General features: G+C 46.6%; 1 protein-coding gene across 1 annotated transcript in view; it reads right to left on the bottom strand.

Annotated features, from left to right (window-relative positions):
- Positions 1-17,521, bottom strand: part of LOC119176531 (uncharacterized) — a 37,099-nt gene that overhangs the window by 976 nt on the left and 18,602 nt on the right. The window contains exons 14-17 of the mRNA XM_075889262.1: positions 17,424-17,513; positions 5,543-5,665; positions 5,315-5,412; positions 1,369-1,493 (exon numbers count right to left, since the gene is read on the bottom strand). Of these exons, the coding sequence (XP_075745377.1) occupies positions 1,369-1,493; positions 5,315-5,412; positions 5,543-5,665; positions 17,424-17,513 (436 nt within the window). The remainder of the gene's footprint in view (positions 1-1,368; positions 1,494-5,314; positions 5,413-5,542; positions 5,666-17,423; positions 17,514-17,521) is intronic.

The following is a 17,521-nucleotide window of genomic DNA, read 5'->3' on the forward strand; positions in this document are numbered from 1 at the left end:
AAAATCCATATGACTCATATAAAGTTTGAAGCAGTGTGATTCTTTGGACAGAAGGTGAGGTGCGAGAGCCAGAACAGGAAAGAAGTGGAGGATGAAATTCTAGATAAAGCAGATTAGGATGAACGTAAATTCCATACTGAAGCCTTATTGCTGTTCCGTTATTTTGAGTAAAAAGACCACAAAGCTTTGCTTGACAAACAAAAAAAGTTTGCTTTTGGCGTTGAACGAGCCAATGCCACCCTTGGTTAGAAAAAAAGAGGGAATGAGTGAGCACGGGCAATGTTGTCATTATAAGTAACAACAGCTTTGCCAGTTCCTGCCATGTTTATTTTTTTTTTTGCAAACCCCTACATGTAAGAATTACTGTCTGCCACAGAGCAATTTTCAAGGAACTTCAATATTTTATGAGTGCTAAGAAAGGAAAATTGAAAAACACCTGTTAGTAGCGCGAAGCCGCATCTCATTTACAATATTCTGTGCTCATGTGCTTCAAACTATTATTAAATGATTATATCATCCGTCACGATGCCACTTGCTAATTTCTTGGGTAGCTCAACTGGTAGGCTAATTGCCCTGAAAAGGTGTTGGTCTCAGGTTAAATCCCCAGACCAGGACAAATTTTTCTGCAACTAAGAAGCTTTCTTTCTGAGTAATCCACATAGATTTTCTTGTGGCTTCATGCTACAAATGGTTGGTTCTAAATTTCCGTTTTTTCGGGGGCGAAGCTCCTTAAGGTGAAGGCTTGTCTGTTGGCATGGGCGCTGTGAGCCTTAGTCGCTGCGAACGTGATGATTACACACTTGACAATGAAGAACAAGCGCGTTCCGGACCACACATTCTCTTTCTGCTATCACGGCACAGCGCATGCAAGCTACCCATTATACGCCATGACGATGACGCTGATGACGATCACAGACACCGACGGGCTTGTGCAGTTGATGTCTCTATCTGTTCTACAATGCATTTGTATGACTGGAAACAGCTAACAACCACCAGGCAAACGTGTCCAGACCTCGTCTTTGCCGACTTCAGGCTAGATGCAATACCAGGAAGCAGTAATAATGAAGGCAAAATGAAATTCACAACTCAACACAAGATAGCAGTTATGACCGATAAACATTGCATATAACTGCACACCGCTTGGACACACATCTACATGCAAGAATGGTCAATGTCACGGGTGATTTATGGCAACATTGAACGATCCCACTACTTCACCCACCCATTCTCATTCACTTCGTGAATATGTCGTGCTTCTAACGCTCTGTCCCCATGCAGCATTCCGCAAAACTCATTTGCAATTTTCATGAGCACGTTCAACCGCAGCACTGAAAGGGTGGCAAAACTTTGAGCTGGAGTGTTACGCACTAGTCATGGGTATGGTGTTGGAAAACTTCTTCAGCTTGGCCACAAAGAAGCCCTCCATGTTGTGTGAGTGTGGGTAGAAACGCCGGGTCTTGTTCAGTGTTGGATGAAACCTGTGCTCACGATACCTGTCGGAGAGAATAGAACAACTTGTGACATCGCTCGCTGTTGCAAGGGCAAAGAAAAAAAAAACGCTTTAAACCACAACAGAGTGCATGGCACATTCAGAAGCTAAATACTGTATTTACTCGCATAATCGGCGCACTCGCATAATAGGCGCACCCCTAGTTTGGTCGCGGAAAATTCGATTTTTTTTAATTCCGCGCATAATAGGCGCACCCCGAACTTGGCCGTGATCAGAAATGATTCTACCCCCCAGCGGTACAGTTGGAACGCGGTCCACGTACCCTGAAGAAAAAAAGAAGGCAAATCGACGAGCAATAAAAAAAATTCGAAGTGCAACGACCTAACCAACGTGTTTGTCGAAATAAAACTTGAAAAAAAAAAAAAAGCGTCCATGAGCGAAAAAAAAACGGCTGTTCCATCAATTACTGATACCCCCCAAATCGCCGCGCTTTTTGGAGGTCACGTGTACAACGCCGGGGGCTCGATCGCCATCACCACCATCAGAGAAAAAGAAAGAAACGCCATTTTGCAAGCGGTGTGCGTATGTTGTGGTCGTGTATTGAACTTTGGTTCGACCATGGGGAAGTACGCGAGCTACACGGCTGCGTTTAAACTGAAGGCAGTGCAGTATGCGCTGGAGCACGGCAACCGGGCTGCAAGCAGGCATTTCGGCGTTGGAGAAACCAGTATTCGATACTGGAGGGACCAAGAAGAAAAACTTAAGGCGACGAAAAAGACACGACGGGCTTTCCGCGGTGCCAAGACCGGCAGGTATCCGAACGTCGAAGAGCAACTGGTCCGGTATATACGGGAGCTACGACAAGACGGCTGTGCTGTGTCGTTGGATATTGTGCAGACTGAGGCGCGCAGAATAGCCCGAGCGCAGGGCATCGAAGCAAAAGAGTTAAAAGCCAGCTCCGGATGGACAACTCGTTTCATGCGGCGCCATGGCCTCGCACTGCGAAGGCGGACCACCTTGTGCCAGCGCTTGCCCGCAGCATATGAGGACAAAGTGGTGGACTTCCACAGTTTTGTTATAAAGCTCCGACAGCAGAAAGACTTCATTTTGTCCCAGATCGGCAACGCTGATCAGACCCCCCTTTGCTTTGATATGCCGTGGAACACGACAGTGGAGGAGAAAGGTGCACGGAGCGTCATCGTCAGAACGTCTGGCGCTGATAAACAACGATGCACCGTAATGCTGGCGGTGACAGCGGATGGGCGTAAGCTACCGCCTTACGTTATTTTTAAACGTAAGACGCTCCCAAAGGCAAAATTCCCTCAAGGCATCTACGTCAGAGTCCAGGAAAAAGGCTGGATGAGCGCGGAACTCATGGTGGATTGGGTGAAAACAGTCTGGGGTCGGCGGCCGGGTGGTCTGTTGTTGCCGTCCATGCTTGTCCTGGACAGTTTTTGTGGGCACCTAGTAGACCGCGTACGAGATGAGCTAAAGGAGCTGCGCACAGATCTGGCAGTGATTCCGAGCGGCCTCACATCAATACTGCAGCCTTTGGACGTGTCCTTGAATAAACCTTTCAAGGACAATGTTCGAAGGCTGTACACCACCTGGATGGCTGGAGGACAACATCAGCTGACTCCAGGTGGTCAGATTAAGAGGCCGCCTGTGGAAATGCTGTGCGCTTGGATCGTGGAAGCGTGGCAGGCGATCTCCGACGAAGTCGTCAGGAAAAGCTTCAAGAAGACGGGTATCTCGAACGCACTGGATGCGAGTGAGGAGGACATGTTGTGGGGTGCGGATGATTCGGACACCGAAAACGAATCCCCGCTCGGCGAGGATGAATGTGTGATCTCCGACTCGGACTCCGAATAGGGAAAAGGAGGAACAGCTACGACTTTTGTGTAAATAAATTTTACGTGTGTGTGTGCAGTTGACGGCCCTCGCTTGTTCATTAAAAGGTACTTAGGTATGTTTGTTTTATGTTGAATTAATTGGTGAACGATAAAGACGCTTTTTACTTGACAAGTGTGCAGATTTAAAGCGCGAGAACAGAGTTGAAAAAATTTTCGAAAATTTTACCCCGCGTAATTGGCGCACCCCTAACTTCGAGCCGGATTTTCTGAAAAAAAAAGTGCGCCCATTATGCGAGTAAATACGGTATTGCACTGTAGTCACGAACGAAACACATACAGTTGAACCCCTTTATAAGAGGCATGCTCCGGGCACCTATTCTTGTCTTTTATATAAATGTCTTTTATCAGCAGGGTACCTCATGCATTTTCTTATCAACCCGTATACTACTGTAGGCACACTAGTATCTCTTATCCCCATTCTTATACCCATTTGTCTTATACATCAGTGTCTCTTATGAAGGGGTTCGACTGTATAGGAATAAGATAAGGCTGACTAAACAGTATTCTTCTGTAGGTGTTTTGGTAGCATGCGTGAGGTTGGCACGACTTCTGCTTGCATTTTTGTAAGACTTAAACCAATTTTCAGTTTGTACGTACTATACTTTTGGACATTACCACATTACCAGAATACCTGACTGTGTTTACTGGGTTAACAATAATGCATCTTTTAGCTTATCGTAAGTAAACGTTCATGTACGTACGTTAATGCATACCTTCACATTTTTGCAAACCACTAACAGTGTTCGTACAGCTTAAAAAAAATCAAAACTTATCAAAAAAAATTTAAGGAGCACGATTATAGTTCACGATCAGTTTTACTGCACAAAACAAATTATGTTCAGTTCAAGGCCGGTCTTTATGTTTTTTTTTAATTTGTGTCTTAATGCTATCCAGTTCATCAGTTCTGACCTTCACAGTCTTTCGCAGGCTGTTGCACTGCGTTAGGCTGGCGACAATGGTGCAACCACATTCTTTATTCTGCGGTGAAAAAAAATCCTCTGCCCGCACCATATATCGCAGGCAACTGTGGTGCAACCACAGTCATGAATACATTTGTTTTGACCTAGTGTTTAAAAACACGATTCAAAATTATTCAAAAGGCAACTCATTTGCAGTTACGCAACTGCAAGACATCTACACCCTAACTAGAATGCTCCATGTGTTTGCTATAACAATTTTGAGCTTCCCTGGCTCATCTCAGTCACGCTAAATGGCACCACCACCTGACATTTACAGCTTCGGTATTCTAGGTCAGTCTAGCCTTGCTAACCTATCTCGAACGATGTGGTCTTGACTGGTGCTCACACTGCTCGCACAGGGGGTTAGTATTTTGACACAGCACGTGGAGTCTCCGCGAATCAGATACCATAAGTAACCACGAACGAAGGGGAATTCGCAAGGTACGCCAAAGTTTGCGACATATCCAACAAGTGGTTTACATTCCATGTAAGTATGTCTATGTTCCGCAAAGGTATGTAAGTGCACAGATTCCATCCAGTGTTCAGGTAACATGGTCCTGTCAAAAGTATGCGTGTCAAAAGTATGCGTGTCAAAAGTATAAGCCAGAAACTTCTATTATTGACGATGTGAGAGAAAACTCTGAGACATAGCACGCAGAAGCAGTTCTACTTTGTGACGTTTTGTTTACATTTTATTTGCCTACGACTACGCATAGAAGAGAAAGAACAATTGTGGCTCGTTGAAGCGTTCATTTGCAAGCACTCTTATCGTGTTTGTAAGTGGTGAATTCAACAGCTATAAAGCTCTACAACACCAACAAGCAAGTACACGATTCATGTTCCTCCTTAATCATCATGCATTGGCCTGCTTATTTCAGAGGTATTTCTTAGTTGCTCTCTTACGTCAATCTCTGAGAACTTCTAGAGCACTCTGAGACAACTACCCGGGCATACCATTAGTGAGGACAGAGTTCAGAGCCCGTAAGCCTTACCTGGTGAGGCCTTCCCGGCCGAAGTCAAGCCCTGTCGGCACCAACTTGACATTCCTCTTTTTAAGGGCGTAGTCAATTACCCACTCGTTTTCCTCGGGCTATGAGAGAAAAAAGAAAACATTTACATTCCATGATCGTTCAATAGTGCAGCAAAACTCACTCACAAGAAGCTCACAGGATGGTGAATGTGTACACAGAACAATAGTAAAGTGTATTGAGGCCACTGACCATAACCGAGCAGGTGCTGTACACAATGTATCCTGGCTTGTTATCGCTGCAGTCGGCACAGTCGATAGCAGCAAGAATGAGCTGCTTTTGAAGTTGAGAGCAGCGGAGAATGTCTTTCTCTTCCTGGAACAAGCACGAAAGTAGACATACGAGGTTAATGCATGCTACGCTTGGTCGATATTACCTATCAGCAGGTTTTTCTTTATTGTTTTTTTTTTTTTTCATCACTGTTCACTTCCTTGAGTCAATGTTGGCTTAGTTCAAATTACATTTCGTGCAAAGCTTATGACCACTCTAGTTTGAGTGCTTTTGCATTTTCATTTAGACGATTGAAATGCAGTGATAGAGACTGCCAAGTACAAAGATGAATTATAGAGAAATTAATTAACTATTTTTGAAAGAAATGTACTTCCTTAGTGTGCAGGGAACGTTTCAGAAGAAGTATAGAGAAGAGAGATAGGACAGGGCGCACACTTACAACCAATTTTATTGCACAGATAGCGGGAATATATATATACATTCAAGAGGGCGAGGAGATCACACACAGAAGACAGGACAAATGATGTTGCATGCACCAGGCCACCTGTATATATATTCCCAACATCGACTGTGTATATATATATATATATATTCCCGCCAAATGTGCAATAAAATTGGTTGTAAGTGTGCGCTCTGTCCTATCTCTCTGCTCTTTCTTCCTTCTGAAACGTTCCGTGCACACTAAGGAAGTACAGTCAACTGCTGATTTTTCAGACACCCAAACTTTCGGACATGCCCGATAATTCGGACATCTTTGCGGCACCGCCACGAGCCCCATAGAATCAATGTATAAGGAAGTCTGAAATTTCGGATGCTCGAACCCCCCGGAGTCCAATTTTCCGGACTTTTTGACGTGAGAGAAGGTCAGAAACCACCACTGACCTCCAGTGGAAACCACCACAACTGCGTCACATGTGATTACGATCGCATAAATGAGCGCACCGGTCTACTGTGGCGGCATCTATTGCTCGGACTCGTTGATCATTAGAGGAGAAACAGACACGGCCGGCGAGATTTCTAACACTGGCCGTGTTTATCTTGCAAGGGTGCTTCGCTGACAATCAAAACTATCCACCCGGAAATTTTTTGGAGCCAATAAAGTTCCTTTCGCTTTAGCGCTTGTGCTCGTGCGTGCCACTCTGGCTTCCCGCGCAGCGCTTTCGCGAAGCGTTTCACCACTTCGAACTAGAACTAACCGTCACACACTGATTTGGTCTGGCCACGCTGGCTATCTTGAATGTTTACCAGCGCCACCTCCGGAGTACCCGAGGCACCGTCACCTGCCATCGCGCCGTTTTGTTTACGCAGCCCACATGGTGTTCGGCAAGCCTAATGCGTGGTTGTGCGATCGTGTGAAGTGTGCTCTGCAACGCTGAGCCTAGGTGCTTCGACGCTAGTCAGCAAACTTTTTTGTTCACATCGTGAGGATTTCGCTTGCCTGCGATGGCCCCCACCCGTCTTCGTCGTCCTCGCCGATGGCATCGAAGCGCGGAAAACATTACGGCCAATTAATGATGGGGAAGAAAGCCGCCATTATTAAGTTAGGGAAGAGTGGTCGATCGCAGGCTGACGTGAGCAAGGAGTTCGGTATTTCCAAGCAAACAGTTTCCAATTTCCTGAGGAACAAAGACAAGATCTTGGAAGCGGCCGAAAAACCGTCTGGTGCCCAAAAGATGAATGCAATCCAAGGTGTTCATCCAAAGCTTGAGGACGCTCTCGTCGTGTGGCTTAATTCAATGATTGCCAAGCGGTTGCCAGTCTCGGGCTGCATTTTGAGACAAAAAGCGGAAGCTCTCGCGCTTCGAATGCACATCACGAATTTTAAGTTCAGTGATAGATAGCTGAGAAACTTTAAGCATCGGAATGACCTCAAATTCAAGATGTGTGGCGAAAGCGGCGCCGTCGACAGTGCAGTTATTGCACAGTACCGCAGTGGAAAACTCCAGTCTTCGTTGCAGGAGTTCTCTGCTGACAACATTTTCAACTGCGACGAAACAGGCTTGTTTTACAAGCTGCTGCCGGAAAGAACACTCGCTTTTACTAGTGACGCATGCCATGGTGGCAAGCATAGCAAAGAACTGCTGACCGTTCTTGTCGGCAGCAACATGTCTGGCAGCGAGAAACTTCCTTTGTTAGTAATCGGGAAGTCCAATAGCCCGAGGTGTTTTAAAGGGGCAACGCTGCCAGTGTTATATGAAGCCAACAAAAAGGCATGGGTAACGCAGCAGTTGTTCGAGAGTTACATTTGCAGGTTTGACAGGAAGTTTGAACAACAGAACGGACGTGTTCTGCTCTTCGTTGACAACTGCGCTGCTCATGGTCACATCCATAACTTGAAGGCTATCCAGCTGGAATTCATGCTGCCCAACACGACTGCGATCCTCCAACCGATAGACCAAGGCCTTATCCGTAATCTGAAACTTTTGTACTGTTCAGGTATACTGAACCGCATGGTGCTGTGCTCGGAAAACGGGAAAAGCTAAATAAAGCGTTGACCTTCGCTCTGCTGTCGGAATGCTTGCGGACGAATGGAAGGCAGTAACGCAAGACACACTTCGCAACTGCTTTCGCCCGCAGGCTTCGTACTCGACAGAGTACGAAGCCCGCGGCAGCACACTTGCCTGAAGAAAGGGACAGCGTGACTGACTTGTGCCCTCTCATGGACGATATTATCAACGACCTCCGCTCTGCTGGTACTTCCATGCTCACGGAAATAACTTTTGAGCGGTTCATCAACGCTGACAACGAGCTCGACTTCCGTGCAGAGCGTGCAGAGCTAACCGACGACCAAATAGTCAGTCAGGTTATGGCGGATTCAGACGACTCCGATGTCGAAAATGAAGAACCAACGCCTGCGCCACCTATGACCGCCGAATTGATGCCAGCATTGATGACGCTGTCATCGGTGTACAGTGATGACATGGCCCTAGCTCAGATCGAGGCGAACGTGATCACATGCAAGCGGAACGTCGTTCAAACAAGGATCAACAAGTTTTTCAAGCCACTGCAGCTATAACACTGGCTGCATGCATTTTTTTTTAACGGCTCTTTTCAGAGCCACCCCACTGATGCTTTGGCAGAGTTCCGGAAGTCTGGTACTTCGACCTTGAGCCTTTTGATCCGAGAAATATCAATAAAATAATGCTTTTTTTTTTTCTTGCATTCATTTTTTCGGACTGCCCAAATTTTCGGACGGTTTTTTGCTCCCTAGAGGGTCCGAAAAATCGGCAGTTGACTGTATATTTTTTTCAAAAATGCAATACCAACCAGCCCAGGTAGCCACTCTTTTGTATTAAACCATCGGGTGCGTTATCCGGCGGTTGCGGGTTCGGTCACTGCTGGAGGCAAGTCGTCTTTCCATTGCTTCGAATTTTTTTACATTCATATATCATAATTACTATTAATACAGAAGCAAGCCTACAAATATTGGACTTATACATCCCATGGTTTAAATGTCAGCCGGTTTTCATTAACGTTGTGTATAACAAACAAAAATGAGCCCTCGAGTTCTCTTTCGTTCTGGTTTTGCACCGTGTAACACAAAGTGAAATCTTACTATAACCACTACAACAGCGTTACTGGACGTGCAAAAAAAAAAAACATAAGCCGTCTTCGAATTTCATGAACGGGCACACAAGACTGAAAGCCTCAATACCTAATTATGGGCCTTGTGCTAGGCCTGGAAAGCTCATACATTATTCATTGACACTAAACTTTCTCAGTTAAACACTTATATATGCCCTCTGAATATTTTCCGGAGAAGCCTGCCGTGTACCTTGCCACAAATTGGCAATGCAAAAGCCACACTAGCAGCAAAATTAAATGAAGCTTTAAAGATAGCACACCCATTGATAGATACGTGGGGTTTAACGTCCCAAAACCACCATATGATTATGAAAGAAGCCGTAGTGGAGGCCTCTGGAAATTTCTACCACCTGGGGTTCTTTAACATGCACCCAAATCTGAGCATACGGGCCTACAGAATTTTTGCCTCCATCGAAAATGCAGCCGCCCCAGCCGGGATTCGATCCCGTGACCTGCGGGTCAGCAGCCAAGTACCTTAGCCTACAGCAGCCGAAGACCACAGCAGCGGGGCGTGAGTGGATGCGAGAAACCAAACAACGTACAATGTAGAATACAGCATTTCTCACAGCCAAGTCACAATACCAACTATAAAATTTCTTTTTTGAGTCTTTTGCACACATATCTAAACATGACTATTATTGAACTTGATGCTTCAACACTGCTGCAGTACCTACACTGCACCTACGTGTACATTTTCTTCAACCACATACAGTGGAACCTGCATTGAATGTCCCCCGACTTTACTATGAACTTTACAATGAATTGACTTGGTTCCAGCAAAACTTCCATAGAAATATTGTATTAAGAAACTCTGTTGTACTACTATAATGTACCCCGACTCCACATTATGTTATGACTCTCCTATACAGTTCGAGAAAAAAAAAATTGCCTTTTTTACTTTAACAATGACAAAATATCTGCAGGTGCAAAATAAAAACTTATGTGACCCTAGATTGACGATTAGAAAAAAAAAAGTGAGACAGGTACATTATGCCTTTTTAAAATAGAAAATTTATCCTCAAGGCAGTTCATGTGCTTCTGTACAGGATCCAGTTGCCCTGGCTTGGCTTCACGATTGTTTCTGGCTATACCTCGTGCGTGTATTCAGAGCCATTACCTAGATCGAGCACTATCCAGACCTGACTAGCTTCAGCTAGTCAGGAAGTTCCTCTTTGAGAGCCGGATATTTTAAAGTTTTTGGCCTGTGCAAACTTTCCCAGGTTAAAAACATGCAGCTGAAGATCTCTTTTTGTTTCCTGAACTCAGTCACAGGCCTTGAGCATAGGATGTGACACAGCTATTTTCACCGTGCAACATAACTTTCCCTTAAAGGTATAATGACACAAAATTTTATGGCTGAGATTCTCTTGAACATGCGTATATCATCAACCAAACCTGAAAAGCGAATACAGCTTCGAGAGTGTGTTTTTTTTAATGAATTTCGCAGCTCATGCTTCCGATCCAGCACTACATGCCGCACCTCGCGACAATAACATCATAAAAAAAAAAACCAAAAGAAACCCCCAAGCTTCCAGGAGACACCACTGCGACTGAGCACCAAGATACCCAGCTAAATCATGATTTAACAGTTGGCACAGAGCTTTTGCCACACATTTGCCAGCAGGCTACGATTCGACCGCTTCTCACCGAGTCCGTGCCTGTGGTGAATACATGAAATCGAATGAAATTCTTTTCCACCAGGCGACGATAATGATGAGGACCGCAAAAGACCGTCCCAGCAGTGTGGAAGTGTGTCACAGTTCAGTGTGCCACTTACAAAGCTAGATGGCGTGTAGTTGCTCACAGAAGCTTGTCATACTTGGAGCTCTTCCAAACCAAAACTGAGACTCGTTGGTAATAAACAGACTATAACTAAATATCTACAGCGTACTGCAGCGAGCGATGTGCTGTGTTATGACTAACAGGCCTCCAGCAACATATTGCAGCAAATAAACACCCCACCATGATTTTTGTGTCAGTACCCCTTTTCACATGGGCATTCAAAATAACAGCAACACGTCAACAATAGCACACTACAACGGAACACATATAGTGCGCCCAACTCAGTCGTGCATGAAAGCATGCAGTAGAAACTTCCAAAAAAATGTGCTTTGGTGATAACAATGTATCCGATTCATCTGATGGGAAGCTGTTGCCAACACAATTATACCTTAAGGGGAGACACTGGTCTGAATTTTTTTCTTCAATTTTCAGTATTTCCAGCTGAAATTTTAATATGTGAAGAGGTTTATTAGCCGTTAAAGACAGCGACGAGACAGCGTGAAGAAGCGTCCAGCGATCGGCACAGCAACGAACCGAAGCACGAGCCGAGCGAGCCGGGCGTTGGCGATGCTGCTCGCTGCAGGCACATCTTCTTCTTCACAATCGCCCCGCTGAAAAAGGAGCCATCCTGGCGACTTAAGAAGTTTCAGGCAAAGGCTCATGGTACGGTTTCAGTCGGGAAACATGGACGATGTCACGTGCACGCCGGCGCATGTCGTCCGATCGGGAAACTGGTTCAATTAGAAAATTAACCGGAGAGGTTTTCTCCAAAACGGTGTAAGGCCCCTCGTACCGGGGGACAAGTTTCGAGGAGAGTCCCGGTGTTTGGTATGGGATGGCAAGCCACACAAGAGACCCTGGGGCATAGCTGGGATCCGGAAGAGAGGTGCTACGGGTTTCTTTCTGGTGTTGTTGCTCTTCCGAGGTGAACGCACGGGCGAGCTGGCGGAACTCTTCGGCTTGTCTAGCAGCATCGGAGATAGGTGGACACTCGGAACCATCAGGACGGTAAGGAAGTAGGGTATCAATTGTATGGGAAGGCTCACGTCCGTAAAGAAGAAAGAAAGGTGAGAATCCCGTGGTGGTTTGTATTGCGGTGTTATATGCGAACGTGACGTATGGGAGAACACGGTCCCAGTTGCTATGATCAGATGCCACGTACATTGAGAGCATATCACCTAGCGTGCGGTTGAACCGTTCCGTTAGTCCATTAGTCTGCGGGTGGTATGCTGTCGTTTTCCGATGAATGACGTGGCATTCCGAAAGCAGAGTTTCGACGACCTCGGAAAGGAAAGCGCGGCCTCTGTCACTAAGGAGCTCTTGAGATGCACCAAGTCGAAGGATAAAGCGTTGCAAAATGAAAGAGGCGACATCCTGAGCTGTAGCGCTCGGCAAAGCGGCTGTTTCGGCGTAGCGTGTCAGGTGGTCAACCGCCACTATAATCCACCGATTACCATCTGGTGTCAATGGAAGGGGGCCATAGAGGTCAACGCTAACGCGATCAAATGGCTTGGCAGGGCATGGAAGTGGCTGCAATGCGCCAGTCGCACGTGGCAGTGTTGATTTACGTCGCTGGCAGTCAGGACAGCACTGCACGAATTTACGTACAAAATTGTACATGCCGCGCCAGTAATAGCGACGGCGAAGGCGTTCATATGTTTTGAACACTCCGGCGTGGCCACATTGCGGATCGTCGTGAAGGGAGGCGCATACTTGCGATCGTAAAGTGCGTGGAATGACCAGCAACCACCGGCGGCCATCGGGAGCGTAGTTGCGTCGATGAAGAAGTTGATCGCGGATGGCGAAATGGAAAGTTTGACGTCGGAGGGATCGAGATACTGGAAGGTGGGGCGTGCCAGATAAATATTCGATAAGAGAGGCGATCCACGGGTCACGACGTTGTTCGGTGGCGATCGAGTCGAGATTTAGCGATGACAAGGTCTGGAGGCAAGTGTTTCCGCACGTCTGATCTGGTGGTAAAGGTGAGCGGGACAGGGCATCAGCGTCAGAGTGTTTGCGTCCGCAGCGGTATACGACGCGAATGTCGTACTCCTGGATGCGAAGTGCCCATCGCGCAAGGCGGCCAGAAGGGTCTTTCGACGTGGAGAGCCAGCAAAGCGCGTGGTGATCAGTTACTAGATCGAACGGGCGGTCGTATAAGTACGGCCGGAACTTTCTAAGCGCCCACACCAGAGCCAAACACTCTTTTTCTGTCACGCTGTAATTAGTTTCGGCTTTCGTCAGAATGCGGCTAGCGTAGGCTACAACGTATTCTGAATAGCCGGGCTTTCGTTGAGCGAGGACCGCGCCTAGCCCGACGCCGCTGGCGTCGGTGTGCACTTCGGTAGGAGCCGTCGGGTCGAAGTGGCGAAGAATAGGTGAGGAAGTGAGCAGACGGCGCAGAGTAGTGAAGGCAACGTCACACGCAGGGGACCAGGAGGTGAGGTTCACGTCACCGCGAAGAAGCTGGGTTAACGGTGACATGATAGATGCAAAATTGCGAACAAAGCGCCGGAAATAGGAGCATAGGCCTACAAAACTGCGAAGTTCTTTCATGGTCGTCGGCTTGGGAAATTCTGCGACTGCTCGAAGTTTTGCTGGGTCTGGTAATACGCCGTGCTTGGACACGATGTGGCCTAAAATGACAAGCGGCATTTTTTCAGGTTAAGCTGCAGACCAGCGTTGGTCAGACAACTCAAAACGTGCCTGAGGCGAAGGAGGTGCGTAGGAAAGTCATGGGAGAAAACCACGACATCGTCGAGGTAACAGAGGCACATATTCCATTTGAGGCCACGTAGCGTATTATCCATAAGACGTTCAAACGTGGCAGGCGCGTTACAAAGCCCAAAGGGCATGACGTTAAATTCATATAGTCCGTCTGGTGTAATAAATGCCGTTTTTTGGCGATCGGCTTCTGCCATTGGGACCTGCCAGTAGCCAGACCGCAAATCTAGCGACGAGAAAAATTCCGCTCCGTGAAGGGTGTCAATGGCGTCATCAATGCGCGGCAAAGGAAAGACGTCCTTGCGGGTTATCTTATTCAAACGACGATAGTCCACGCAAAATCGGATAGATCCGTCTTTCTTTCTTTCTTTCGTCTTTCTATCTTTCTTTCTTCACAAATACAATATGTATTTTTCACAGCTGAAAACAAATATGCAATTAGTTTTTTACTATCACTTTGAGATTTTTAAATATTGACTGTTACATAAACTTGCATTCTGCCCAGCCTTTTGACATCTTCCTCATAAAATATTGCTACAAATTTTATATGACAGCATTCCATGAAGGCCAGGGAGTGCAACAAAACCATAATTTTATTTTTAGCTTCTTTGGTAGCAGAGTTATGGCCTTAACAAGTATACTCATTAGAAATCTGAAACTGTTGCTTAAGTTTATTGCTAATTGCCTAAATAACTATTGTAAATAAAAATATTACATTTTTTTGGTTTTCTTGCACTAATCAATGTATAAACTTTCAAATGCTGCAAGAATTATCAAAATCCGACTGCTACATCAAAAGATACTGTGGGCAATGGCTTAGGGTGTGATGAAAAATGTTTTGAGAAAACGAGAAAAGAAGTTTAGGAACATGCTGAGCACTTATATTTAACAAGAAAAGGTGTGAATCGATGTATTAACCATGTTAGAAGCCACCAGGAATGTAGTCATCATCATCCTCCTTGGTGCGCTTTCTTTTCATGGCATGCTTCTTCTCAGATGCCACTAGTCGGCGACTGTCCTTTTCTGAGCATCTTTCAGCGGCCACAACACTCTGCTGCAGGTGCAGCTCCTTCAATATGGCGGCATCTGCTCTCCCTTTGCCAGCGTTGAACCTTGCGACAGCTTCGGCCACAGCAGCTTCAACGGTCAAAAGCGACGCGTGTTTGTTTTTGGACACGAGCGACCAGATGACGGAGTGCAGGCTCTCGTTTGGGTTCTGTGTTTTGCCTCGCTGACAACGCTCCAGCAATTTCTTGTCAGAGAGGCGCGTGTAAATAGGCCGCAAGGCATCAACCACATACTCCGGCAGGTTGTAGCGATGATTTGGAGGAGTCTCCTGCTTGGCAACAGCCTTGTTGTACTTGCACCGTGACTCTTCACCAGTTGGGCAGAGAGAGTGCTGAGGGCTTGCATCAGTAGATGCTACGTGATAAAAGGTTGCCCAGAAAGCATTATTCATGGCCTCAATGCTTCCTTGGTTGCTTTGTAATGCCCATCCATAATATGACGTGAGCTTTGTGACCAGCTTGCCTGTCAGTTTGCCCTTGCCGCCAAGGCTTGGCTTTTCTTTAACTCTTTGTTTTTGCAGGAGGTTTTGAAGTGCTGTGCCCATGCGCTTATGCACATGGTTGACACAGTCCTCTTTTTCTATTGGCACGAAGCCATATACCTGTGCCTCCTGCAGACTGTTGAAGGCCCGGCTGTCTCCATCACACAACATGGTTGTGTAGCGGAGCCCATGTCTCTCCAATGAGCGGCCAAATAAAATTTGTGCTGCTTTCACCTCCATTTGTCCTGGCTTACTGGAGGTATTCTTTTGGCAAGTGTGACCAGCTAGCCACTCGGCATACCTTGGGTTGTCCTCCTTTGGCCCTAGCTGGCAGCCCAAACAAAAGTTCGATAGGACGACTAAGTCGAGCACATAACCCGTGAATAGTTCAATCACGGTCCCTACAGAAATATGGGATGAGTGGTTCCTGGTCAGCCAAGTCCCATCAAAGAAAACGGCGATATTTCCAGAATTTCCATAGTTGAGTTCGGAATACACCGTTTTCACGGTGCTCGCGCAGTCGTCAATAACGCGCGCGGCAGCCTTCTGCACGGCAGGGTTCATTTTCAATTTCACATAATCCTGGTATGTCTTGGTGTGCAGGCCTCTCCGTGAAATATTTAGGGCGGAAAAAATATCGTTGAGCGCAGTTTGCCCGTTTCCTGTGCTCATTGCCGCGCGAACCGCGAGCACCTTGATTTCGAAGGGGCCGTGCGCTGCGCCCCCCCCCTGCTCTCAGCGAGCTCCATACGGTCCTCAGTTTACCGCACTCGTCACATGTGAGAACAAGTTTCGCAGCTATGCCATATTTGCGGTCTTCCTTGCAGATTCTGCCAGGCCCGCCACACACACCGCACTTTATACACTGAAGAAGTTCGTTGACCAACTCTAAGCTAACGACGGTGAACGGCGTACCAGGCGTTGCGGCTCCATCCGAGTCTCGAAAAAAAGACCGCTTGCGTTTTGTGGCAGACTTCGATGAAAGATCTTGCAGAACATCGCTTGCACGACACTCGATGGCCACTTTTTCAGCGTCGAAAACCAGGGGAGTGTCGACGCGCACAGCTCTCGTGTGATCTTGGGACGCGGCTATCGCGTCCGCGATCGCGGGTGCCGCGGCGGTGATAGCGCTGCCACAGCCTGCTTCTTCCGAGTTCTCAGCGGCAGAAGGTCTCGCTGGTGATAAGGTGCGGACTCTCGGACGCCGTTTTCACCTTTTTCCGAATGCATGAGCACTCCGGAACTTTCGATGACCGCCTGCCATTGCACTGAATGCACAGCCGTTGTTAGGCCTCTACGCAAAATGGCGGCTTGCACGTCGCTGTTTAGCAGACGAATCCCTTCGCGTCCAATAGGAAAACGGGAACTGCCCCACGTGACAAAAACGCACCAATGATGTGCGAGTATTCAGTTTTTATTTATGCGCGATAGCTGCGTTGTTGCTAGACGAAAAACGTTGTTCTGCTACAAACAGATAATAGAAAAATGCGTCTTTAAAATGAGACCAAAATGGCCGCGCTACTTGGTGCAGTTCTCGCGCGCTGCGGCGTTGAATACGACCGTTTTTGAGGTGATTTCGCAAGCGAAAATGGTCATCAAACTGACTTTGCGACCCAATAACTCGACAAATACGCATTACAGGGCTATAATATTTTAGGAACAGCTTCCTTAGACCTTAATGATTATGTAAAAAATACATCAAAAAATCGGTTTTTCGGAAAATTTTCGGTCTCCCATACCCGTGTCTCCCCTTAAGTCGAGAAAAAAGATTCACTCGCACCTCCATCAACTGCCATTTTCAAATGTAACTTCATATACTTTCCTCCGAGGAAAGCAGGGTCATGTCATGGGCTTATTTAAGCAATCTGCAACCTTTTTTTGGGCGAAGCTAAGTGTCACTGTCTATTTTACACGACGGCTATGCCTGGTACAATCAAAGCAGTGTAATCGGGGTCGTACTATAGTTATGAACAAAACAAACAAGAAATGCTGCAGTTGTAGCATAGGACACCCAAAATACTGAAGGAAATATGGAAAGAAAGATTTCCTACTGTTTAACCATTGCATAAAACAAACGAAAGGTCACACCACTGCTTTGAGTAAGGGGACAAGCAAGAAAACCCAAGCTGGCTAAAACAGGAACTGGAACTACAGGACCCATGTACACCAAATTTAAAACAAGCTGAAGCAAACATGAGTCACCTTATTTGTTTTAACAGCAGGATCCTTGGACAAAACACCTGTACCACTGCATGGTGCATCCAGTAGCACTCTGTCAAATCCTTTGGCAACCTGTAATC

Source organism: Rhipicephalus microplus, chromosome 3, assembly GCF_043290135.1.
Source record: "Rhipicephalus microplus isolate Deutch F79 chromosome 3, USDA_Rmic, whole genome shotgun sequence".
Taxonomy (NCBI): Eukaryota; Metazoa; Arthropoda; class Arachnida; order Ixodida; family Ixodidae; genus Rhipicephalus; species Rhipicephalus microplus.